The sequence below is a fragment of the Filicampus tigris genome, chromosome 8 (assembly GCF_054856515.1).
Source record: "Filicampus tigris isolate MCC_2025a chromosome 8, RoL_Ftig_1.0, whole genome shotgun sequence".
Lineage (NCBI taxonomy): Eukaryota > Metazoa > Chordata > Actinopteri > Syngnathiformes > Syngnathidae > Filicampus > Filicampus tigris.
In genome coordinates, this window is record NC_141224.1 from 3,504,556 (window position 1) to 3,529,017 (window position 24,462).

Here is a 24,462-nt window from a genome sequence, read left to right on the forward strand (position 1 = left end):
CAAAATAAATTTTCAAAAAATGTTTTTCTCCTAAGACTATGATTTTAGTCAATAACCTTTTCTTGAAAAAATATGAGTAGCTGTGTCAGACTTTGGCATACCTTAAGGGAAAAAAGGTTTTAAAAAGATAATTCTGTTGAAAAAATACAACTTTTTCCAAAATGACTTGATTCTCACAATATTGAGCCTTTTTTTTTTTTTGTGCAAGATTAAGACTTTTTCTGTTTTAACATATTCACCACCACCCCCCGCCCCAATGGCATTATTTATGAAAAAAAGGCATCTTTCATGGCTTTACCTGCCTGGGAGAGGGAATCAACAGGAGTTGTTTTCCGGAGACTTTGAGATGTGCTTTAGTGATTTTAGGAGGGCCGGGTTTCTATATATTGTCATGAAAGCGGCGACTCTCGCTGTAAATGTCGCCGTGGGCAACGCCACGCTGTTTTCTCGCTTTGTTCGGCGCAATTAGGCGACCGAGCAATTGTCGAGAACTTTTCTGAAACGCTATATGAGTGGCGCCAGTGCATTACTCACACTTCCATCATCGCCGTCACTGTGAGCCACCCACGGCCATCTTGGCGGCCTTCTCCCCCCCACCCCGCCCCCTCGCTAACGGGCGCTACAGTAAGCGCTCGGCTTCGCAAATCAATAAGTGTGCATTTTCAAAAACAACGGCGGCCGCTATATTACGCGCCCAACAAAAGCGAGAGGCCATTAACGACGGGCCCAGATTCATCATACGCAGAGTTATAAATTCAATTTTGTGAATTGCCAGTCAATGCGCACCCGCTCTCCCCCGGGAACAATAGATGATATACAACCCAATTGGCTCAATCCAATAAGTTAAGTCGACGGGCGATCCTGGGCCCACCTGCCCCTCTAATCACATTACGGCTGCGTGGGCCGATCAAACAGGAACGCGCGCACACACACACACACACACACACACACACACACAAAATCAGCTTGGCCTACTGCTGCTAACAAGCAGGACGCCTGAAACTATGCCACACACCGCAGGCATTTGTATGCATAGCTTGAGCGCTTTAGCGGCTTACCGGACGGTCTTGACGCGGCTCGCGCTGGAAATAAGCAGCAACAGTCTGAGGCAGGGCTGTCCAACTCTGTTTTGTTGTTCTGGAGGTGCACAACTCATCACATTGGAATCTTGATCACGGTTTTGGCTGCCACCATGGAATGAACCTGATCGGCGGCGAGATATTATCACAAGCGGTTGTCAGACGACCACCAGGGGGCGAACGGAAGGCGTCAAGCTTCATTCAGCTGCCAGAATCAACAAGCGAGCGCGCGCTTCGGCTAGAGCCGGAAGTTCCGGAAATCGCTGCTTGGACCGATGAGAGCGAGTAACGTCAAGAGAAGAAAGGACAGCAAAAAAAAAAAAAAAAAAAATTGGGGATGAGGAGCTCGTGCCTCCAAAGGGCTCAACACCATTGTTCCAGATTCAGAGTTTGTTCAATTAAACAAGACCAAAGTGTATTTTCTACATTGAAAGCGGTTGCATCTGTTTGGACAATTATAACGATGAGAACAAAAAATGCTGCTAAGAGTTTAATTGAAGAGCTGATATGAAGCCATTCATGTTCCATGGTTTTCTTGACAAAAACCCAAATCACTTCAGTTCTACCACATAATGACTGCACACAATCCAAGTTTTCTTTGCTCTCCGTTTGCTTTCTCGCTACCAGCCATTGATGACAAGTTAGCGGATGGTCCATAACATCTGTCAGAAAATGGGCAAAAAACAAACGAAACAAAAATGTTTTCCAGCGCACAAGCAGCTCTTATTTTGATTCAACACAAAGCTCTTCAGGCTACTTTCATGAACAACCACAGAAATTGGAGACAAAAAGACAACTTGTTTTCATGGAATTGAGAGTTCCCTCCACCCCCACAAAGAAAAAAGACATTCACAAAAATGCACATTTTCTTGGGGACATTGTTGGGATCTCAAAAGAAAAAAGAAGAGTATTGGGTTCAGCAAGTTTAATTTATTGAATTTCTTCTTTTCTTTTTTTTAAATCTCTTTGGATGAAAACATTCTACCAAGGATTATGATGATGGAGCATCTGAAGACATTGATACTTTCACACGGCAGCAGCGATGAGTGGCAAAGAAATACAAACCTCAATAAGAGGAGAGGAGGAGGAGTGCGTCCTTGCGGCTGCCGAATTGAACGACGGCCCTCAAAGTTTTTGCGTGTTGGACAATTTGGACAGCGTTCATCCCGACAACAGCCGGTGCAGCACAGCACCTTTTCACTCGCATTGTTTTCCACACACATAACCACATTTCCTGCTTACTTTGTTCGCAGCTACATTGAAAACCAAGCCGGCCTGGAAAATATCACGCAAGCGGAGATGATTAACTACAAAGAGCTGAAAAACCTGTAAGTATCATAATCATAATCATCATCATGTCTTATTTTGGTGCTTGCTAAAGTGTCACTGCTAGACACCATTTGTTGGCAAGCTTCTCTAGTCATTGAATGTGCTAGTTGTGGTTTCACTTGCAGAAATTGGAAAACTTTATTCTCCTAAGAGAATGAATCACTTTTTTTTTTTTACAGGACAAATACTTGAAATATTTTCCATTTAATTTTCGTTAACGGAATGAACACAAATGGCCCTTTCGATTGGGAACTGTGCTGACTCGATTTTCGCGATCCTGTGGATGTTTCCCTGCAGCACGGTGACGTCGTGCAAGCTGAGACACATCGCTGCCAACGCCTTCCGCCACAACCTGAAGCTGCAGTACGTGTAAGTGTGGCACCCCTGGCCAAAGCGTTGATCCTGAAACCGATTAATTTGATTTCAATCGTTTTCTATCAGAAAAAAATAATCAGAAGTTGACGAGACCAAATTAATAATCCTAATCATAATAGCAGGAAAAAACATGGGAAGACATGGGAGAATAGAAGGCGCGTTACTTTATTTATTTTAATTATCGATGAATCGTATTAAAAAAATGGACAATGCAGAAAATGCACAATTAACGATGATTCATGTCGTGGTTGGGTCGTAACATCCCTCAAGGCAAGATGTTTGCCAAAGTCGTACTTTCATGAAACACAAAGACAGATTTACTGTTGAGAAATTACGAGGTTTTGGACAATATGTCTTTGAACGATGAATTGATGATCAAAGCAGTTGTTGTTCATTTTGATAAATCGATGAGTTGTTAATCACTGAATTGTTGCACTTGCCCAAAAAACAAATGCGTATAATTACATATTAAAAACTATAAAAATAAGGCAAACAGAAATTAATCAATGAAAAAGAAAAATATCCAAACATAATCAAAACAAAGGTCTTTGACGATGCCTCGGCTTTCCAGCAAAATGTCTTTTGAACACGCGACGACGCTGTCACACATCATCAGGTAACATCATTTGTTAAGCTCGGATGACATTTTCTTGCCCAAGAAATTGTGAGTGAAACTTGACCTCAGTTTCAGCGAGACGACGCCGGATGGTCTTTGCGCATTGATTTGGTTGGCTTTTTTCGCAGGTGACCAATGTGAGCAAGGGAAGAAACTTTTTTTTTTTTTCTCCCCCCCTTTCTGTTCTTGGTGTGCCTTATCTTTGGGATTCGCCGGTGTTTGGATGATAAGCAAGCGCGGCGCGGCTCGGTTTTGGGGGAAAGCGGAGACGACGTACGCCAGTCACCTTTTACTCGCTCACTTTGGCGGATTATTGACAACTGATGCATAATAAATACACTCCACTCAGGCTCCATTATAGCTTAATCAATAATTCCACTGGGGGTGGGGGGGGCGGGGTGGCTGATGTTTTGCCTACAGATGAAAAAACAACAGGAAATTCAGGATTTCACTGAACCATATATTTTTATTTTACTGCCACATTTGCTCACAAGAGGAAAAACAAAAATAAAAAAGAAATCCATCTGCGATTTATTTGCTCGCGAGAGGGGCACAGGTCAAAATATTAGGTACACTTACAAGTTTAGAAAAAAAAAAAAGTTTATGAAAAAAAATACATGAACACAAAAAAAGATACATGACTGCAGTACACGCATATTAAAAAACAAATAGTCAAACAATAAAACATAGAAAACCACCAGGCAATAACAGAATACATTGGACAAAAACGAACAGAACACATTTGAAAAAATGGACAAAAAAATAATCGATGGATCCCTAATTGTACTGCGTTGACATTGGAACGGGGTGAGTCGGATGCAAAATGTGAACGTAGATGCGAGCAATTGCTTGTTTGTTTGTTTCAGGAACCTGGCGTCCAACTGTCTGGAGCACATCTCGTGGCGGGTCTTCCATTTTCTGCCCCTGCTCAACCTGTGAGTGCCTCCATCTCCAGTCCGTCGCCAAGATGGCACGAGCTGATCTGAGCTGCCACTGAACGTGATGTTTACACTTGGTGCCCAACCTCTTGGATGATTTAGTTGCCTTTTGTATTCCCCCTGCCGCACCCCTTTGCTGGCAATTTGTGCGCGCTCACTGTTGGAGGAGGAGCTCGAAATTGTCTTGCAGAACAGACTGCAGTCGAGATTTGGATTGTCACCAAAGACGCGTGCGTTCAATGCGACTGAGAGCAGCTGCTTCTCGAGCGGCGCGAGAAGAATGTGCGTCAAATATAAACGCAAATAAAAAGGGTCGAAAGTGAGCAAGATGATAATCGAATTGTGGTCAAAGTCTTTCCGTTGCATCGTTTCAAGCGCATCGAAGCATGTTTCATGTTCTCGCTTTTAAATTCGGTATCCTTTTGTTGTCTTTCCTTCTTACAATAGGCCACCAAATGCAAATATTGATGATTTGACTTTTTTTTTTTTTTTTTCTTTTTTCTTTTTTTTTTTTTTACAGCCACCATTGGTGATGTGAATTGCTTCCGGTTAAAAAAAAAAAAAAAAAAAAAAAAATGTGCTGCAACTTCCAAAGTTCTTTTTTTTTGTTTGTTGTTTTTTCCCCCCCAAATAACATTTGGCAAATCCAAGCGAGTTCATTGTTGAAACGGCATCCTGCTGCTTGCAGAAAGCTATTTCGTTGGCTATAATTTTCAGGCCATTTGTGAGGCAATGAAGAGGCTTTTGGTGCTCACCAGCAAGTTGCCGTGCAGCGCAAAAAAAGAAACATCAAGTGGCAACGTAAAGGTTAAACATGAGCTTCAAGCCCGAGCCGCTGCCGCTGGCTGGCTGATCTTTTTTTACTCCAAGAAAAAGTGCGCTTGATTGCCACGCCGCTTTGGTGACATTTTCCCGCCGGTAATTGCCTGGATGCTTTTGTCGAATGCATTCGGCAAAGTTTGTCCGCTCACGTGTGTCGATTTCGCCAACAGGGTTCTGCTGGACAACCCTCTGGCTTGCTCGTGCGAGCTGCACTGGCTGCAGCAGTGGCAGCGCGGCGAGCGGGGCGACCCGGACGGCCAGCTGCTGACCTGTCTCGCCGCCGCCGGACAGGAAGTGCTGCTCAACTCGGTCGTCTTGGACAACTGCAGTGAGTTGCCGGCGCCTTTTGGCTTTTGCCCCCGCCCCCTCGAAGCCGCTTAGCCACTTGACATTTTGACAGGCACGCAAAGGAGCTATGCCGAAAAAGGCACAGGAAGTCGGCCATTTTGGTTTGCACGAGTGAATTATACACAAATTTATCACGGAGATTAGAAGCAAATATCACGGAGTGTAACAAAAACTGATTTGAATTGAAAAATCGTTTCGGGATTTAAAAGATGTGAGTGCATCGAATCGAATCATTCCACTTTGAAATGTAATAGATACAAATCGAATTCTTTAATTCCCCCCCCCTCTATAGCTTCCATGGAAATGTCAATTCATTATTGAATGTCATATCCTCTTTAGTCCTGCTTTTTACGCCTACAGAAAGCTGCGGCTGTAGGTTGATTTCATAATGATGACCTGCGCGTATTGTCACATGATAAGTTCCATTTGTTTACTGCAAACAGATGGATCGCTACACCCCTGGGACAATATTTTTGTCTTCTCCATTGCTGGCTTTCATGACATTCTACCAGATGTGTTTTGTTAACGCACTTGTATCATTTGAAACTGTATTTCATCACCTCGTAAAAATAAATGCCGTGAATGCTACCAAAACATGCAAAGGAGTATAGTGCAGATTTCACTTCTCGTGCAGGTAATCTGGAACGTAACCCCCGCGATGATTACGGCAAAATTTATAATAAGAAAAAAAAAAAAAAAATCTGGCAATTCTTTTCGGTGCGGCGTGGTTTCTTTTCTCATGTCTATCTTGTTGCTAGGCAACGAAGACTGGAGTGTTTTGCAGGACTCTTATTGGACTGCGCTCTGTTCTCAGGTCTGCCTGAGGTCACCATTCTGCCCTCCAACAACAAAGTCCAGGAGGGGGGCAACCTCACCTTTGAGTGTCACGTGACCGGAAGCCCCACCCCGCAAGTCAAGTGGCGCACACACGCTCTGCGCTCGCACTTTGTTGCCAAGGTAACGCAGGCACGCACTGGAGCTATCCACTTTTTGGGTCACCATCCACTTGGGCTGGATCCAATTCAAGCATTTATTCAAGTTTTTGGCTCAGGACAAATTGGGGCGGGGCTTTATTGATTGTTTTGGGTTGCCGTAGTTCAAAGTTAATACGATGTTGTGTTTTTATGCTTTTGTTGTTTGTCTTGTTGTGTGTTGAAGGCCACAATGAAAATAAGCTCTTGGACTTTCTTGTGTTTTGCTCCTCGCTGATGACTGACTGAGTGACGGGAAGTTTTATGGTGCTGTCACCAAATAAATTCAATTAGTCAATCAATTAAAGTGTCACTGATTTGCATTGCTGCACTACCAACAAGGCTGCAAACAGAGAGGAGCTCCATCTGCGTCATCATTATTTCAAATGTCCATTTTCGATTGGGAAAATCAAAAAAACCCCAAAAAAGTGACTCAATTTGTTTTACGTTTGTAAATCTAACACACACAAAATGTAAATATGTTCAGTGTTGTAGAGGTTTTTGGCTTCAATCAGAAATATGAAATTGGAAAATGGGCCAGAAGACCAAGTTACATTTTTCATTTGGAATTAAATATGCATTTTGTGAGCCCAAACAGAAATATGAAAAATAATTTCTTCCCCTCCCTTTTTTTTGTAAGGCAGAATTTGAAATGATGTCACACTCTTTTGGGATCATAGTTTGTGGTGTCATTTGGTTGAAATGATTACAGTGTAGGAAATTATGAACACCTTCAGGCGGAATGTCAATGACTCGATATTGGGCGAGGGATTACTGTAAAATCTGTAAAGAAAATAAACATTTCTGTGATGCAAAATGAAGTTCATTCTGAGGAAAAACATGCTGAAATAAAGAGCTTCGGAGAAACACAACAACAAAACAAAAAGCCAAACTGTAATGTGTGAATAATGTGGAAATTTGCCTTTTCTTTAAGAGAAGAGGCCAAAAATACATTCCAATGGGAAATTGGATTTTGGTTAAAAAAAAATTTTTTTTTTAAATCTTCATACGTTTTTGTTTGTTTGTTTTGTTTTTTACGGCTCTCTTGCCCGGGCCTACTGATGCGAATTTTGTCCGTGTGTGTCAGGAGAGAATCTGGGGCTCCACGCTGGAGGTGGTCCTGTACCTGACCAACGTCTCGTCCAGTGACAACCTGCACAACCTGACCTGCGAAGCGGAGAACCAGGCCGGGCCCGGCGAGGACGTGGTGCAGCTGGACATCGAGTGTAAGGAGGCGCCCAGTGCGCTGCTACAAATAAGTGCCACAAAATTTGGTGGCGCCATCTTCTGCTTGGCCAAAGCTGAAGCGTTCAAAGGTGGCGCCGTGTTTTCCCTTAGCGGCTGCGTTAAGGACACAAATCATCATATCTCAAATTCTGAGTGCGGTACTAAATGGCAGTAGTAGACCCGGTACTTAGTGCAGCTCCAAATTGCGGAGTAATAGGAGACATTTAAGTGAAATCAATGAAAGCACCCAAAATAGCCTGGACATAATTTGAATTTCTTATTTGTTAAATGTTGCCGTAGAATATTGTTTTGCAGAAGATAAATGAAGCAATCGAACTGTTGTTGACAAACGCAGTCTATTCGTAATTGCTCTGTGAAGCAAGTGCAGATGATTTACAGTATTGTTTGGAGAATATCGTCAAATTATCTTGATCGGGTTTTTCATCAAATATCGATTTTTTTTTTTTTTTTTCCCCCCATGTGGACCACGCCTAATTGTGATCCTTCCAATGCTAAGCTGTGCTCGGCGTGCGGCAAATGAAGCCAGCGTGGTGGTGACGGCTCCATGCGCTTTCTGGGGGGCTTAATGGAGAAAAAAAGAAATTGTTGTCGGCCTCCGAGGGGAGCCGAGAACAAGGCGAGCTGCGCCGCGCTGGTTCTGGAGCAAATGGTCCTCGTACAAATGGAAGTGTTCTCCCGTTATGCTTCTAATGGAGCTCTCTGCGGTCTGCCACTCACGCCGCCCGACAATAATACAAATAACAAGTGCATCTGGCAGACATTTAATGCTCAGCGTGCAATCAAAGGACCAAAAGGCAAACGTCAACTGGCCTCTCCTTGCTCCGAAGCGAGCGCCTGTTGCCTCACTTTCCTTTCCAACGCAACAAAGTACTTCAGTACGGGTACAGATAATTGCAAGGGGAAAAGAAAGAGTACTGATTCAATCCCTACACTTCAAGAGCTCGCAATTTGAATTCCGAGATTTGCCTCCAATGAGAACAAGTTTCAAGATAATTGCTCAGAACATTTGCAAAGACTGACAATTATGGAGTACCGAATTGAGGAAATTAAATTGGAGAAAAACAAGCAAAACTGTTTGTTCACCCTTTCGGTAATCCAGATTTTTGGGGGCGTGGCTACAAGGCTGCATGACGCCCTTCCACCCTCCCCAACAATATCAGAACTGGAGCGCCATCGTTTATCTGCCTCAATTGAGACGTGGCATTTAGAATGCAACAATTCAATCGATTCACCTCAGAACTGTGTTGGAGGTGGAGGTGATCACTACTTAGCCACTGAGCCGTCCTAGAAATAATCCTCATTCGCCCCCCCCCCCAAAACCCCCACCACCCTAATTTTCAACTGATAAAAAACATTATCCCAAAATGGCATTATTTCAAATTAGCAATGCAGAAAATCCACAATCATAAAATCGATTATGATTCATTTGTCAGAAAATCAGCCGAAAAATGCTGAGGATTGTTTTCCAAAGTAAAAAGCAGACGTTTGCTTTTTTTGGATTCAACACAAAGGTGATCAGTCTGCTTTCATGGAGGACTGCAGAAATACCAACAATATTTACTGCTGAGAGGTTCAAGTTCCAAAGATTTGGGATAATTTCCGAGGACCTGAAACGATTCATTTGTTAATCGAGTTGTCGATTGCTCGATTGTTGCACCTCGAGATAGAAGTCGAAATGCGCTGCAGTAGAAACTAAGATGCTAAATATGAAACAAGGATTGAAACTTGGATCACGATTACGGGGCCCGTGCCGGTTGAGACAGGGCCACAACTTGCCACAAAAGGCTTGTTGCGGGAGGGACCCTGTTGAAGCCCCCGTCCCCCCCCCGCCCCCATGCCTCCTTGCTCGAATGGCAGCCCCCCATTTCTCCTTCACATTTGTCGTTGGCTGGCTCCCATGCGCACACATCGGCAAGGAGGCCGAAAGCCGTCGCTTAGTGCTACATTACTGTGGTGTCATATCTCATCACCAGGAAGCCAAGAGGAGCAGGGGGGGGGGGGGGCTGAAGGCCCCATGCACAAGCACCAAGGGACAGATAACTAGCGTAGAGGAAAAAAAACATCTCTGATAACTGTGCTCAGATCCGATTTGAGCCTCGCCCTTAATGGACTCTTGCCTCCCACTCCGGAAAAAAGAAAGAAAAAGAAAAAAGAAAAAACCCTCTTCATCTGTCTGTGATTGGCAGGCAGCAAAATGTTGGCGGTCCATCAACACGGCCCCCCCCCCCCCCCCCCCCCCCCCCCCTCGGTGGACGCGCGCGCGTTACGCGCCGGCCCTTTAATTACCTTTAATGACCTCCCCGAACAGTAACGTGGGTGTTTACTGCTGACTGCTGCTGAGTGGCTGGCCCGGCCATTGATTGGTTGCACTCGGGCGGCTCTCGTACAAACAGGACCCCCCCGCCTCCCCTTTTCACCCCCCCCCTTTCTTAAACACCGCTTTTAAATGTTCACATGAGAACTGCAGAAGGAAACACCGACTCCCCTAGCCGCTTCAAATTGAGCTTCACCAACAGAATTCACTAGCGGACCTTTTCAAAACAGACTTGGTCATGTCGCCAGCATTTGGACTCATCCACTTTCCAGAGTCACACAATCTTGTCTTGGTTGCCAACACAAGCTACCAACATAAAAAGTAGACGCTCATCTTTCACCAGAAAAAAAAAGAAAAACGTTTGTTTCTAGCTTTTTCGGTTCTGTAGCAATCAGCAGCAGCGCATGGACTGGTTTCACCAAAAACACCCCCGCTTCTGACATCAAAGCAGAGAAAAGAAACTTTTTTTTTTTTGGCAAGCTTTAACACTTTGGCCCAACAACGGCGACGCATGTTCTGAGCAAACGATTAGTGTTAGGAATGCACTAGAGTAGAACTTGACATGAAAAAAATGATTGTAGCTTGTTGTCTGCCCGGATTGTTGCCTGCTCGATACGAACAATCATTTCGATCCAGGTAGAAATACAAATCACTCCGCATACTTTGATGCTCAACGCTACCTCGTCATAATTTGTTTACTCCCATCGGTTATAAACTGTCCAAACAACAGACTCAAAATGATTAATTGCAACATCATACACCCCCCTCCACCCCCAATATTGTGAACTCTTACATTCGAAAATATTGCTCACATACATTTTAGCCGACAGTTCAACACAATAACTCAAATAATAAATCATGCTACTTTCCGACATGATTTCCGGTTGTAGCAATTACTCACATGGGGGGTGGGGGGGGGGCGATTCAGCACTTTTCCGAGGTGGGCGGGGGTCTCTCGAGCGTCTCCTCGGATCATTTCCTGTAAAGTTCACGTTGCGCTTTTGTGGTTTGCAGATCCACATGTTGACCGGGCTTCATTATTCATGTCGGGGTCAGCGCATGTCTGAAAACACGGATGGGCAACATCGATTCATGGAAACGTCCTGGCAAAAGTGCGCAGTCAGCAAATGCGTGGACCAACTAGAGAACAGCACAAAAGTTGGACATGCAACACTTGAAATATTGTCGGAATTAGGCCCAGATTAGCTCTTTGGAAATCAGCAAGAATTGGCCCGATTTTCGTGATGATTTTCATTTTTTTTTCTCTTATACATTAACTCAAGACAAAGATAATGACATTTCAATAGTCAACCACCACTAACCCCACCCAAAATATGAAAAAAAAAAAAAAAAAAAAAAAAAAACCTAACGATTTTTTTTTTCTTTTTTAATTTTCCCTGTGAAGTTAAACAATTTATTTTATGAAGTCCTAATTTACCAATTCTATGTTTTGAAAGAGAGTTCAATCGTTCCTGGCACTTTGCTCATCACGACGGTTTTGTCCAAGATTGATTTGACAGGCGAGCTGGGCGAGGGCATCTTCCAAGCCGACCTGCTCCAAAAACGTATTTGACTTCGAGAAGCGCGTTGGTGGCAGCGAACGGTTGGATTCCACTCGACGGCTCGAAATGTCCGCTTCCCGCCCTTTTACACTTGGTGACATTCAAATAAATAAATCTCTAAAGGGCAAAGGAAAGGATTGGAATAAGTCACCAGAGTACAACAAACGAAGGAACGTAATGGGGAAGCGCATCTTGCTTTTTGCGTGTCATTTTGTGTTGACGCCCGCGAATTGTCGCTCCCGCCAGTTCCGGCCAAGATCCTGAACCTGAGCGACGCGGTCCAACTGCACCACTGGTGCTTCTCGTTCGTGGTGGACGGCAACCCCGAGGCCAACATCAGCTGGCTGTACGAGGGCTCGGAGCTGAAGGAGACGGCCTACACCTACATGCAGATGATCCCGGATTCGGGCGACGGCTCCAAGAAGCACGGCTGCCTGTCGCTGGACAAGCCCACGCACCTCAACAACGGCCGCTACACGCTGCTGGTGGGCAACAAGCTGGGCACGGACCACGCCACCGCCATCGGCAACTTCATGGACAACCCCTTCGGACTCTTCGACCCCGAGGGCATCATTCCCGGTGGGTTCCTTTGCGCTTTTTGCCCCGTTTGTTTTCCATCCCAAAAAGACACAAGAAAAAGCCCTTGAATGTCCAACAAAGGCCTTTCAATGGCAAAAAAATAAAATAAATAAAAAAGCAGCATTGCGTTCTGTCCAAATAGTGATGGACGGACGGGGGTGCGCTTGATGAAAAGTGGAATGGCAACCTGGCATAAATTGTGTTTTTCTTTTATTTATTTATTTTCTAAATCATCCAATAAAGGTCAGTTAATCGTATTTGAGCAGTTGCCCCCTAGGAAAATTTGACCTCAACTCTTTAAAACTGGGGTGTCAAACTCGTTTGAGCTCATTGGCCCAAATTTGATGTCCAGCATCTTCCAGGCAAACCATGACGAGTCCAAAATAGGCCCCAGGGTTCTGTGCAAATGATTACATTCAGAAAATAATCACATTTATTGGTTATTATCTTGTTGAAAATGAGCAATCTGAAATGTTCTTACTAGAAACGATTGCAATATCAACAATTTGATAAATTGTTTTCTTTTTTTTTTCTCCATTGAAACATGTGCAACTTATAGCTCAAAGTGGACCTTTCAAGTTTATAACACAAAACTTGGTAATGTAGAAATTTGTACCGTGTTTGCGGTACTTGGCAGATTTGTTATTTTTTTGCTCCATTTTGTCCTACCTGCTGCTTATTTTGGGTGTAATTCTACTGTGGACCACTAGACTATTGCCTTTGACAGGAAGTAAGCTTGCTTTGCTCCCTTCCCAAACGTGTCATCTTTGAGCCATTTTCATAATGTCATTTAAATGGTCATCGACAAAATGAGCAACAACAGTTACTTCGAACTCATTTACTGCCATTGACGGATTGATTTGTCTTTTCACAGTCCAGCCATTCAATCCCAGGAATTTATTTATTTTTTTATTTTTATTTTTTTCAAACGTTAGGGTAAAAAAGGGTCTTGCAAATGTCTGGCAGTGAATGAGTTAAAGAGAACTAGCAGCAAAGGTTCATTTCTACAGTGGCCGTGTGTTTTTGTCAACTTATTTGTGTTTTTGGTTTCCCCACATGCAAGTCAGCAACTTGGATCCAAGTGAGTCTCCACAATCACTCTTAAGAGCAACTTTTCTTTCGTAAAAAGCACGGCAACGTGCGCTTGACTGACGGCCTGCTGTCCTCCACACAGTTCCCACCAACAAATCCGTCATGGACGTCACCGAGAACCTGGAGAGTCGAGTCTTTGTGGTCCGTGACTATTTTCATGAGCGCGATCGAAAAATGCCACGCGCCTTTTATCGATTTGAATGAATTGTACCCGCCAGGTGTCGGTGGCCGTGGGTCTGGCTGTGTTTGCGTGCATCTTCCTGCTGGTCACCGTGTTGGTGATCAACAAATGCGGACACAACTCCAAATTCGGCATTCACCGTAAGTTGACACGTTGACTTTTACTACATGACTGTTTTGCGTAAAGCGGGGCAAGGCAAACTTTGGGGAAACTTTATAACACAAGTGTATGTCAAATATTACGTTTACCTATAATCAACCACATATTTAATCAAACAATTACAAAACCGTTTTAAGAATATCAAATGTGTATGTAAAAAAATTTACTATTTAAGTGCTGTAGATGAGGGTAAAAAATGTGTAAAAAATGAGTGTAATATGTTATAAATATTAAGGTTTTGTAGCTGGAAACATCTTAATCATGCTAGCTACCTAGCTAGCTCTGAGTCCTTTAAAATGTCAAGCTAGGTCCAACTTTACTACCAAGTGACAATATGAAGAATGCGTAGGAAAATAAGTGTGACATGTTAAAAAAAATTCAATTTTGAACTCATAAAAAGAATAATCTTGCAAGCTAACTAGCTTTTTGGGCTAACTAGATTTCAGAATCCTTTAACATGATGTTTGCGTACCAAATTTAGGTCCAATATCGGGAAGTTATATAAAAATGTCAGAAAATAAGTGTGATATATTATATACACTCCAGCTTTGCAGTCATTTGCCTTTTAGAGGATAATACAAAGAAAATAATGAGAGTTTTGCTATGAACGTTTTATAGTTATATGAAGCACAATTGTGCTAGCAGGCTAACGTTTCAACGTAGGCGCAAACTAAGATTCTGAATCATTTAACATGAAATTGATGTAACTTATTTCTGTGAATTGTTCTGACTTCTGGGGGATCATATAAAGTATATGTATCAGAATGTAAATGTGATGTCACATCATCACATCACATTTTATTTATATAGCACTTTTCATACATAAAAATGCAACTCAAAGTGCTTTAAAACATTCAAAGCAAAACATAGAATTAATGTAACAAAAATAAACTTTTTTGTGGCCGTATGAAGCCTAATCATGGTAACTGACTACCTTTTATAGATGGAAGCTAACTAACATCCATAATTGTAACACTAACACTAGACTTCATTTGGATTTATTCATTTTTGCCCACTGTGACACGCGTCTAACTTTTTTTCAAGTCTGTGTGAACAGACCAATTGTGATTTTGTTTTTCAAAGCCGCTTCAGGTGAACCAAGCTGTTCTTGAACTTGATACAAAGAACACGTGTCAGAAAACAGGTCCAACGCTATGTCTGACTTCTGTCGGGAACAATATAAAGTGTGCTCTGTTAAAAATACTCCACTTAAGCGGCTGAAAGAAGTATGATTAGCCGAGTAACTAATGGGGCTACTTCAGCTTTTAATTGTGGAGCTGTGGTTGTAAAAGGTGTGATGATGAAATTGGTCTTGATGAATGTCAGCTTGTAGGCTAAGGCGAGTCAGACTAATATCCGTAAGTTTGCGCAGGCTGCGGCAGCCGGCCTAAAGTGCCTTAATTACCGTAAGAGAGCAGAAAACCTCCCTTGGCTGCGGCCTTGCGGTGCGGGGCCATTAAATATGATGGATGGACGGACGGACAGACGCACGGCGAGACGGGAACGCGGCCCAACCCTCGTTCGTACATTTACACTTGCGCCTAAGTGGCTGTGATTGCCTAAGTGGAGCGCCCGTGGTTCCTTCCTTCCATCCGGCCGTCCGCGCGCTCCCTCGGCTCGGCTGGGCTGGCTTTTGTTGATTCCATTTCCAAGCGTGTTGGACCCTGGAGGTTGTGCGCCGGGACTATTTAGGCCGAGCTGATTTAGCCTTTTACGGCCTTCACGTGACGTCTTTTTGCTTCAGTGGCGCCCTGATTGCCGCGCTGATCACGGCCATTATTTGCGCCGCGCCAACAAAACGGGCGCTTTCTTGGAAATTGATGCGCAATTGCCACGTGCCGTTGGCGCAATAATCACCAGCGCTTGGGTGGCGAAAGTGCTCACACTCAATAACACAAGGACAGATAGTGGGAAAAGTCAAGTTTTCAAAAAAAAAGTTTGAAATGAAAAAGAAAGATTACCGTATACTTGGCCTTGAATAAACTGAAAGAGGCCAAAAGGCCTGAAGATGAAGTGCAAGGTTCAAAAGGAAAGATTTTCTCTCAATTGGATATGATTCCCGTTTTAAGTTGACGACGAAAAAAAAAGGTTTCATTTTATTTTTCAAACTAAGCTAGCAAGCTCAGTCTTTTAAGTTACCAAATAAGTAATGATCATTTTAATAATTGCTCAATCTTGTTTTACCGTTAATCAATAAGTAGGATTAATGAAAGAATTTCTTTTCATCCCTTTATTCAGAATCAAGACATTTCTTTATTTTATTTTAATTCATCAATTTGAGAATTTATTTGTGGAAAAATGAATTGTTGGCGATATACTCGCAAGTCAACGTGCTCCGATAGCTTTGCCAAAGTTTTCTACTGACTAACAAAAAAAAAAAAGAACTGGAAAAAAATACCAATTATTTTATTTTTTTAAGTGGTTAATTGACGACAATTGTCATCTAGTAACTGTTTAGAAACATTATTTAGCTTGATATTGTCCAAATCTTCTGAATTTTAGGCTCACAAGAGTAAATATTCTCCAATTTTTGGAGTCTTCCATGATTATCTGCGTTTTTTGTTGTCGTTTTTTTTTTTTTTATTTGAAAACATCTGCTTTTACTTTGGAAATAAATGATCAACATTTTAGCAAATTTTCTGACCTGTTACAGACCAAACCACAAACTGAATCATAATCAATGAACAATATATCTGTGCTTTTTCTGCTTTGTCAATTTGGAATGACGTCCTGACTAATATCTTATAAATTCAATTTCAATTAAAAAACGCAAGTTTAAAATGTGTTTTGTTTTTAATCCAATTCATCAGTGAATAAAAAACATATTGTGGGTTACAGTTCAGGTAGGGCGTAAAAGTAAGAAGTCATGAATACGCAAGTACACCAGAAGCGAAGTGAAGTTTTTCTACCTGCTGGCTGGCTGAGGTGTGCGACGGCGTGTGCGTCCTTCCCGCGCGTCAGGCTCGTCTGTGCTTGGCGCCGAGGATGACCTGGCCGTGTCGCTGCGCTTCATGAACTTGGGGAGCAGCCCGCCTTCCTCGGACGAAGACTCGGGCCTGTCCAGCTTTGTGGAGAACCCGCAGTACTTCTGCGGCATCATCAAAGACAAAGACATGTGTGAGTCACTGCAGTTTCATTCCAAAAGGAGACACATTACCAAAAAAAAAAAAAAAGACATTGCAAGTGCCAGCACCCAAGCGTGTCGCCCCCGAGACCGACGTTTGCCCCCGGTTGGGCAGCCAGACTTTTGACAAGCCTGCTTTTTGCTTGATTGACCCCCCCACCCCTCCATCCCCCACCACCAGGCGTCCAGCACATCAAGCGCGCCGACATAGTGCTGAAGTGGGAGCTGGGCGAAGGCGCTTTCGGCAAAGTCTACCTGGCCGAGTGCGCCAACCTCAGCCCCGACAGCGACAAGATGTTGGTCGCCATCAAGGTGAGCGAGTTGGACGTCTTCTCTCACTGCATTTACAACTAGTAGACCTCAGTGCTGCCTGCCGAGATGTGGCACAACGTGGCGCTACAACGCTAAATTCCAAACTAGAAATGTGCGTTACATTGGGGGAGGACTGTCCTTATTGGCTGGTGTCCCACTTGGGAGCCCGAACCGGTAAAGGTCCATGTTTGGCTCCTCAGACCCTGAAGGACGCCAACGAGTCGACGCGGCAGGACTTCCAGAGGGAGGCGGAGCTCCTGACGGTTCTGCAGCATCAGCACATCGTGCGCTTCTACGGCGTGTGCACCGACGGAGAGCCGCTCGCCATGGTCTTCGAGTACATGCGCCATGGCGACCTCAACCGATTCCTTCGGTACGTCTGTCTTTTCATCTCCAAACACACGCCTAAAAATGTACACTAGGCTCCATGTTCAATTAATAACGCTCTGACATATACCAGTACGTATTCATCCATTAATATATATATATATATATATATATATATATATATATATATATATATATATATATATATATATATATATATATATATATATATATATATATATATATATATATATAAATAATATAGATAAATATATATTTATACGCCAATCAGCGTAAAGCTGCGTGTGTGCTCCCTGCTCGCTCACTCTCTGTGTCTCCTGGACGAGCCAGGCACATACACGACGGGAGTCGACGAGTTAGTAGTTCAAGGTAATGCAATAGACTTCGCCAAAATTGTAGTAAATGTCACTCTACCATAACTCACTTGTAGCCCTTCTATGTCATATAAACACAAGGGGCAGTTCTGCCCGCCACAGTAAGCTGCCTTGCGGCTTAAGCTAACTACTCCCCCATTGTCACAACAGTTCATTTGCTTTGTGAATGAAATGGCTCCTGAGAGAAGTTGCTGATAATATCGGGAAATGGTGATAAAAGTAAGATGTGAGTGAGTGCCAGTGTGTGCGTGTCTGTGTGTGTAAGCCGCGTAATGAAAAGCTGAACTCAACCTTATTTATAGAGCACTTTAAAACAACCACCGCTCCAAATGCTGTACATGGTGCAAAAATTGACGGCAAAGTACTGCATGTGAAAGTCCGGTCTTGGAAACAAGCTATTTTTCTGGCTAGAGGTTTCGTTGAGGATTCACTTTTATGTTTTTGAACTTTAAAACAACGATGTGTGAAAAATAAACATTCCAGTTATAGTGGATTTTTAGAAAACGATTTACTGTAAGGAGATATTTGTTAGACATGCAGCTGAGCCTGGGAGCTCCCTGCACTTTTTTGTGAGACTTAAAACAAAGTTGTCTATTTTTTAATTTTTAATTTTTTAATAAACATGGGCTTAAAGGCATTTAAAGGAAGTCAAGTGTTGGAGTTTTATTTTTCATAAATTTGACACCATTTTACCCCTTTTTTCTACAAATAAATATAGGCTTCAAATATCGGTTATCGGCCACCTTGACTACTAATATTCAGTATCGGCCCTGAAAAAAGCATATTGGTCTATCCCTAATATATATATATATATATATATATATATATATATATACATATATATATATATATATATATATATATATATATATACATATATATATATATATATATATATATATATTTGTTATTATTTGTCAGTGGCTCCCCAAAGAAAAATACAAATACACCTCAAATCTGATCAGCTAAATTGAGCAGGTATTGAATTGTATTTCCCATTTGTAATCCTAATTATGTTTGGTTTAATTTTGCTGGCCGTTTATGAATTTCTGGTAAACATGTTAAGAGGTATCGAGCGTGTGCTAAAATGATTCAAAATCTCCTTAATGACTGCAATTATTTCTTAGTGGACCTCTTAAGGATGTCGTGTGTCTTTGTTTGTCTGTTCTTAGCAAAAAGACAAAAAGCAGGTCCCAGATTTCTGCTAAACCTGAGTGCTGTCAGGGAAGAAGAAATTTTGCTCTTGTTTGACAGTCGGTGTACCTGCACAAATGTTCAAAATGTAATGCAGAACCCGCCGCATTTCTGACTGTCCACCGTCTCATCTGCATGATTCAAATTTTGTAGCAATCAGACAAATCTCGAGGACAAGTTTGTCTTTGAAGGACTCCCGGAAATGGACAAAACAACACAAAAATGGTAACCCTCAAACAAAAAAACAAAGGGAGAGAGAGAGAGAGAGAGAAAGCAAAATGGCAGACGCTAGGTCTTTTTGTGTGTGGATTATTGAGACTTTTTTGTGGTGGGTCTCCTCATAATCGACTTTCCTACCAAATTTCAAATTGTTAATCCTAAAAAAACGGTCCTAAAATGGCAGCTTCAAACCCAAAAGGCTTTTCTTTTTTTTTTTTTTTTTTAAATCATGGCTTCTTGACTTTTTGGTGGGTTCTACTCATGATGGTCATGCCTACCAAATTTCATGTTGCCAAGTCAAAACAGCTTTGGGGGCTGAATTTTCCAAAAGCCTGGCCTGGAAAACAGGCCTAACATGGCAGCTTCAAACTGAAGTGGCAAACATCCCTTCATTTTTCCGGCACGGCTTCTTGAGACTTTTTAGTCGGTCTGCTCATGATAGACATGTCTACCAAATTTCAAGTCACTAAGTCAAAGCTGCTTCACAACTACGACCTGGAAAATGAGCCTAAAATGGCAGCTTGGAATTAAAACGGCAGACTTTCCATAATTTTTCAAGCATGGTTTCTTAAGACTTTTTTTTTTCTCGTCTCCTCATGATAGACGTGTCTACCAAATTACACGTTTCCAAGTCAAACTGGCTTCAGGGGCTGAATTTTGAAAAAGATTATCCAAAGTTTTGCTTTTTTTAGTGTCGTTTTGGCCTTGGCGGAGATGCATGCCTTCTCCTCACTCATTCCACTGAAAAATGGCAGCCGCGCAAACATTCTGGGTGAACGTTTGCGCGTGTCAGGGAGCAGATGAGTTGTAATGACATCAAACAGCACGCAATTAATTTGCGACATTAGATGCAAATCTCAAACGTTGGCCAATTTGCAGCTCATCACCTGGGAAACGTCAGCGCTGATCTGCTGGTCTTGACGCCAGGTGTCCTCTGACGCCAGGCAGATTGGCGGCATTAAAAAAACAAAAAACAAAAAAAAAAAACACCCGAAATCACATTTGGGCCTGGGGCGTCCCACTGTGCAGCTGCTTTCCCACCGTGCCACCTGCCCGCTAAACTAATAGTGAGCACATTTGGGTTGGAGTCGGACGAAAGCGTGGGCGTCGCCGACCATCAGTCGGAACAGGACACAATCAAGCCTTCGCCATTCGTGGCCAATGTACACTTCATGGCTGTGTCGGGAATCATCCACTCATTTCCTTCTCCATCATCACCGTGTAGTGGATAAAGATAGTTCCGTAAAATGTCCTCTGAAAGTCCCTTTGCTGTGATTCGGAGGTCGGGAATAAGTGAATGTTCCCGAATGCAGTATTCTGGACTCGCGAATTACTACAAGAGGATTTTTGTACAGATGAGGCATCAATCAAATGAACAATAGTTTCGGAACACTACTGGGGAGCCGTTAATGATGTCATTGCTGTTGTTATAATGTCAAGGTGCCAGAGCCCGAATAGTGAAAATTTGCAAACAACTGATGTGGGGGAAAAATGAAAAAAAAATAAATAAAAAAAGTGAATAAGTGGCGATTTGGGTCAAAATGCGAATAATAGGTGTGTAACAAAAAACGATTTGAATGGGAAACTCTTGCCAGTGCATCGAATCATTCATTCACTATCCATAACGCTTATCCTCACAAGGGTCGCGGGCGTGCTGGAGCCTATCCCAGCTGTCTTCGGGCAGTAGGCGGGGGACACCCTGAATTGCTTGCCAGCCAATCGCAGGGCACATAGACACAAACATCCGCACTCACAATCACACCTAGGGGCAATTTAGACAGTCCAATCAACTTACCATGCATGTTTTTGGAATGTGGGAGGAAACCGGAGTACCCGGAGGAAACCCACGCAGGCACGGGGAGAACATGCAAACTTCACACAGGGAGGCCGGAGCCGGGATCGAACCCACGACCTCTGAACTGTGAGGCGGACGTGCTAACCAGTCGACGACCGTGCCCCCCTGCATCGAATCAGACTTAATCAAATCGTTCCACTTTAAAATATATCAAGATGCGTATCAAATGGTTTTGGGGTTTTTTTTGGGTGAGATGTACGTATATCTTTGAAGGGAATGCCACGTTTACAGCACGGACAAGTTCATTTATACGGATGTAAAATGACAAAAAAAATCATTGCATCAATCGAAACAAATCGTAATTCCAGTGAATCGAACCGAATCGAACCGCTCCACTTTAAAAATTGGATCATCCTTGAATCGTATCACACCCCATGTATCAAGACATGTCTTTTATTGGACGTATAAGCATGGGATCGGGTTGAAATAAATGAATAAATAAATAAATGCAAATTCCGTGGGTTTTTACGCAAATAATGGGGGTTAGGTTCCAAAAATAAAAAAAATACAAAATCTGCGAATTGGTAAATTTTCAAATGCTCCCAAAAGGTTTGGGACGTTGGGCTTTGGAGTGATGCCTAAAAGGCACAACGACCTTGTGTCCGTTGGTGAATGCACGTTCAATGTTTCAGTACCTTTCGCGCGTGCAATTTGACAACAAGAAGATGAACGCAAAATCGGCAATGAATGAATCGATACATTTCCTGGTTGAAAAAGAATTGGCATACGAACAGTCTTCATCATACAGTTGACATTTCGACATCAGGAGTGCTACCGAACAAATTGCCATCAAACGGCAAGCGGCCACTGAGCGCTGAGTGTCATTGACCGAAGGAATCCATGGCTGAACTTCATCCGAAGCGCCACCTCACCAAATTGTTGGTGTCCCGCAGAGCTCACGGTCCCGACGCTCGGATGCTGGAAGAGTGCAAGATGGCGGCGCTGGGCGAGCTGACGGTGCCGCAGATGCTGCACATCGCCGCCCAGATCGCCTCGGGGATGCTTTACTTGGCCTCGCTGCACTTTGTGCATCGGGACCTGGCCACGCGCAACTGCCTGGTGGGCGAAGGCCTGGTGGTCAAAATCGGAGACTTCGGCATGTCGCGGGACATCTATAGCACCGATTACTATCGGGTGAGTGAGGCCTGGCAAAACACGTTTGGTTCCATGTGGTGCGTCTTTGGGATTCTTATTAGCATTTGGGTTAGTGGATTAAGGTTAGCATTAGTGCCATAAAGGTTGGGGTTAGTTTTATGGGAATGATGAAAAAGCAAGACGGAGTGGAAGGACTGCAAATCGAAATAATTACAGTGGTACCTCTACTTACGAACGTCTCTTCATACCAAATTTTCAAGTTACCAAACGCCTCAACAGAAATTTCAGGATACCAAAGATAAAAATACAGTATGGGCTGCTACTCGCAGCTCCAGAGTTTCCTGAACGCAACATACTCATAGCTGCTCTGCCATTGGCTAGCCTAGCATCTTCCTGGCATCCTCGTCATTCGCCCCTCGGGCCATGAGGTGTTCCAAAACGAGGAAAAGAAAAAAAAAAGGAGAATTTTTTTTTTTTGTCCATACAAACAAAGCAAGAGATAATAGAAAAGTATGAAAAAGGAATACGTTTGGTTGATCTCGCCAAAGAATATGACCGTAGTGTATCGACAGCCGCCATGTTATTAAATCAGTTGTTTACAAAACGCCAAGCAAAAACCACTTCTGAGAGAGAACATGAACCAAAGAGGGCAAAATGCGATGAGGACAGCAATTAAAATGTAAACGACCATCATTTTAATTCTTTTCTCTATTCTTTGTTTTTTACATTATGCACAACTCTCATTTATTGTGCAATCGTAACATGTATTAGTTACACGTTTTGATGCATTTTTATGCTTTATAAAACATTTATGTCTGATTATTGGGGGGCTGGGAACAGATTAGGGCATTTACATGGGAAACGCGTCTCTACTTACAAAATTTTCTACTTACGAATTTTTATCCAGAACCAATTCATTTCGTAAGTAGAGGTACCACTGTATTTGGCGAATCGACTCCTGAGCGACGGTGACTCATGAGCACCCCCGGTGGACCAAAGTGGCACTACTACAAATGCCCTCTTGACTGTCACGACGTATTTGCGTTTACGTCAGAAGTTGCGGTGGTGTTTTTAGGTGGGGGGCCGCACCATGCTGCCCATCCGCTGGATGCCGCCCGAGAGCATCATGTACAGGAAGTTCACCACCGAGAGCGACATCTGGAGCTTCGGCGTGGTGCTCTGGGAGATCTTCACCTACGGCAAACAGCCCTGGTACCAGCTGTCCAACAGCGAGGTGGGTGGCGCACGCGCTCGTCACGTCGGTGGCGAATTGCAAAAGCAGAAGGAGAAAAATAAAAACAAAAAAACTAATCACGGCATGTTTGGGAAAATTGGCCTTTTTTTTTTTTTTTTTTACTTCCGGAAGAAAATCAGACAAACGAGCGGCGGATGACAGCGGGTCTTTTCAAGTCTCCTCTTTGAGATTGTCCCTTGGTGAACTTTTGATGTTCACGCTTGACGCTGAAACTCGACGCCTCGGATTTCACAATTGGATTTGAGAGGGCCGAGATGTATGGAACATGTCGCGTGTGAGAACGGAGTGACGGCGCTTTACAAGCGACATCTGCCACTGTCGCAAAATGGCAGGATTACAGCTACACAGGAGCCTCTTAAGGCCCAAACCGCTAGCACCTTGCAGTAGGACCGCAGAGGATGCAAAACCCTCACGTTCCAAATCAGGCTTTCCAACGGTACATTTGAACGGGTTTGAAACCGAGACTTTTTTTTTTTAACCCGCGGCACACCTTGAAACTGACTCGTTTCAATTAAGGCTTCAATCCCGAGCTTCAATTCAAGATTTCAAAGTAGGGATTCGGGTTTTATTTCAAATTGGAGTTCTGCGTCTGAGCTTCATGCTAACAGACCGAAAATGACATCACAACGGCTCACGATGACCAATCACGGCTCAGATCCAGAAAACAGGTCAGCCGTGATTGGTGGTTGTGAGGAGTTGTGACGTTGTCATTTTCAGTTGACAGAAGACAAAATGGCCGCCCCCAGAGATGGCTAAAAACGAGTGCATTTTGCCGCTTAACTGATATTCCACAAACGCAAAATGAATCCGAATGCCGCGTTTCAACTGGTGGGCCTGCTGGGAACATACTCTTGGAAAAAAAGATGTTTGTGTTGACTTCCGCTTCAAGCAATTGGCGTACATAAGACGAGGGTGTAAAGCTAGAAAGTTCAATCGTCCGTGTGATTGTTTGAGTCTTGCGCGAGTGTTGCTTGTATCACTCCGTCCGCTCTTAAGTCCAATCAATAATAGTGGAGTGGAGTGGAATGGTCCTGACAAGTCCAGTGTGTCCCTTTCAAGAGCAGCGTAAGCAC

At 43.2% G+C, this 24,462-nt stretch overlaps 1 protein-coding gene and 1 long non-coding RNA gene across 4 annotated transcripts in view; one reads left to right on the forward strand and one right to left on the reverse strand.

Annotated features, from left to right (window-relative positions):
• The window catches only part of LOC147143046 (uncharacterized), a 49,032-nt gene that overhangs the window by 20,382 nt on the left and 4,188 nt on the right, over window positions 1-24,462 (reverse strand). For 2 of the 3 annotated variants that reach the window (XR_015087757.1, XR_015087756.1), the window contains exons 2-4: window positions 16,523-16,701; window positions 10,942-11,103; window positions 1,059-1,203 (exon numbers count right to left, since the gene is read on the reverse strand). This is a non-coding gene — a long non-coding RNA (uncharacterized LOC147143046). The remainder of the gene's footprint in view (window positions 1-1,058; window positions 1,204-10,941; window positions 11,104-16,522; window positions 16,702-24,462) is intronic. The other variant, XR_015087758.1, reaches the window with a different exon arrangement.
• ntrk1 (neurotrophic tyrosine kinase, receptor, type 1) overlaps window positions 1-24,462 on the forward strand; it is a 29,262-nt gene that overhangs the window by 2,293 nt on the left and 2,507 nt on the right. Inside the window, exons 2-16 of the mRNA XM_086037268.1 lie at window positions 2,333-2,407; window positions 2,706-2,777; window positions 4,266-4,334; window positions 5,330-5,487; window positions 6,322-6,464; window positions 7,566-7,704; window positions 11,849-12,181; window positions 13,245-13,262; window positions 13,356-13,414; window positions 13,492-13,594; window positions 16,575-16,730; window positions 16,919-17,049; window positions 17,250-17,422; window positions 21,933-22,173; window positions 23,210-23,368. Of these exons, the coding sequence (XP_085893394.1) occupies window positions 2,333-2,407; window positions 2,706-2,777; window positions 4,266-4,334; window positions 5,330-5,487; window positions 6,322-6,464; window positions 7,566-7,704; window positions 11,849-12,181; window positions 13,245-13,262; window positions 13,356-13,414; window positions 13,492-13,594; window positions 16,575-16,730; window positions 16,919-17,049; window positions 17,250-17,422; window positions 21,933-22,173; window positions 23,210-23,368 (2,029 nt within the window). The remainder of the gene's footprint in view (window positions 1-2,332; window positions 2,408-2,705; window positions 2,778-4,265; window positions 4,335-5,329; window positions 5,488-6,321; window positions 6,465-7,565; window positions 7,705-11,848; window positions 12,182-13,244; window positions 13,263-13,355; window positions 13,415-13,491; window positions 13,595-16,574; window positions 16,731-16,918; window positions 17,050-17,249; window positions 17,423-21,932; window positions 22,174-23,209; window positions 23,369-24,462) is intronic.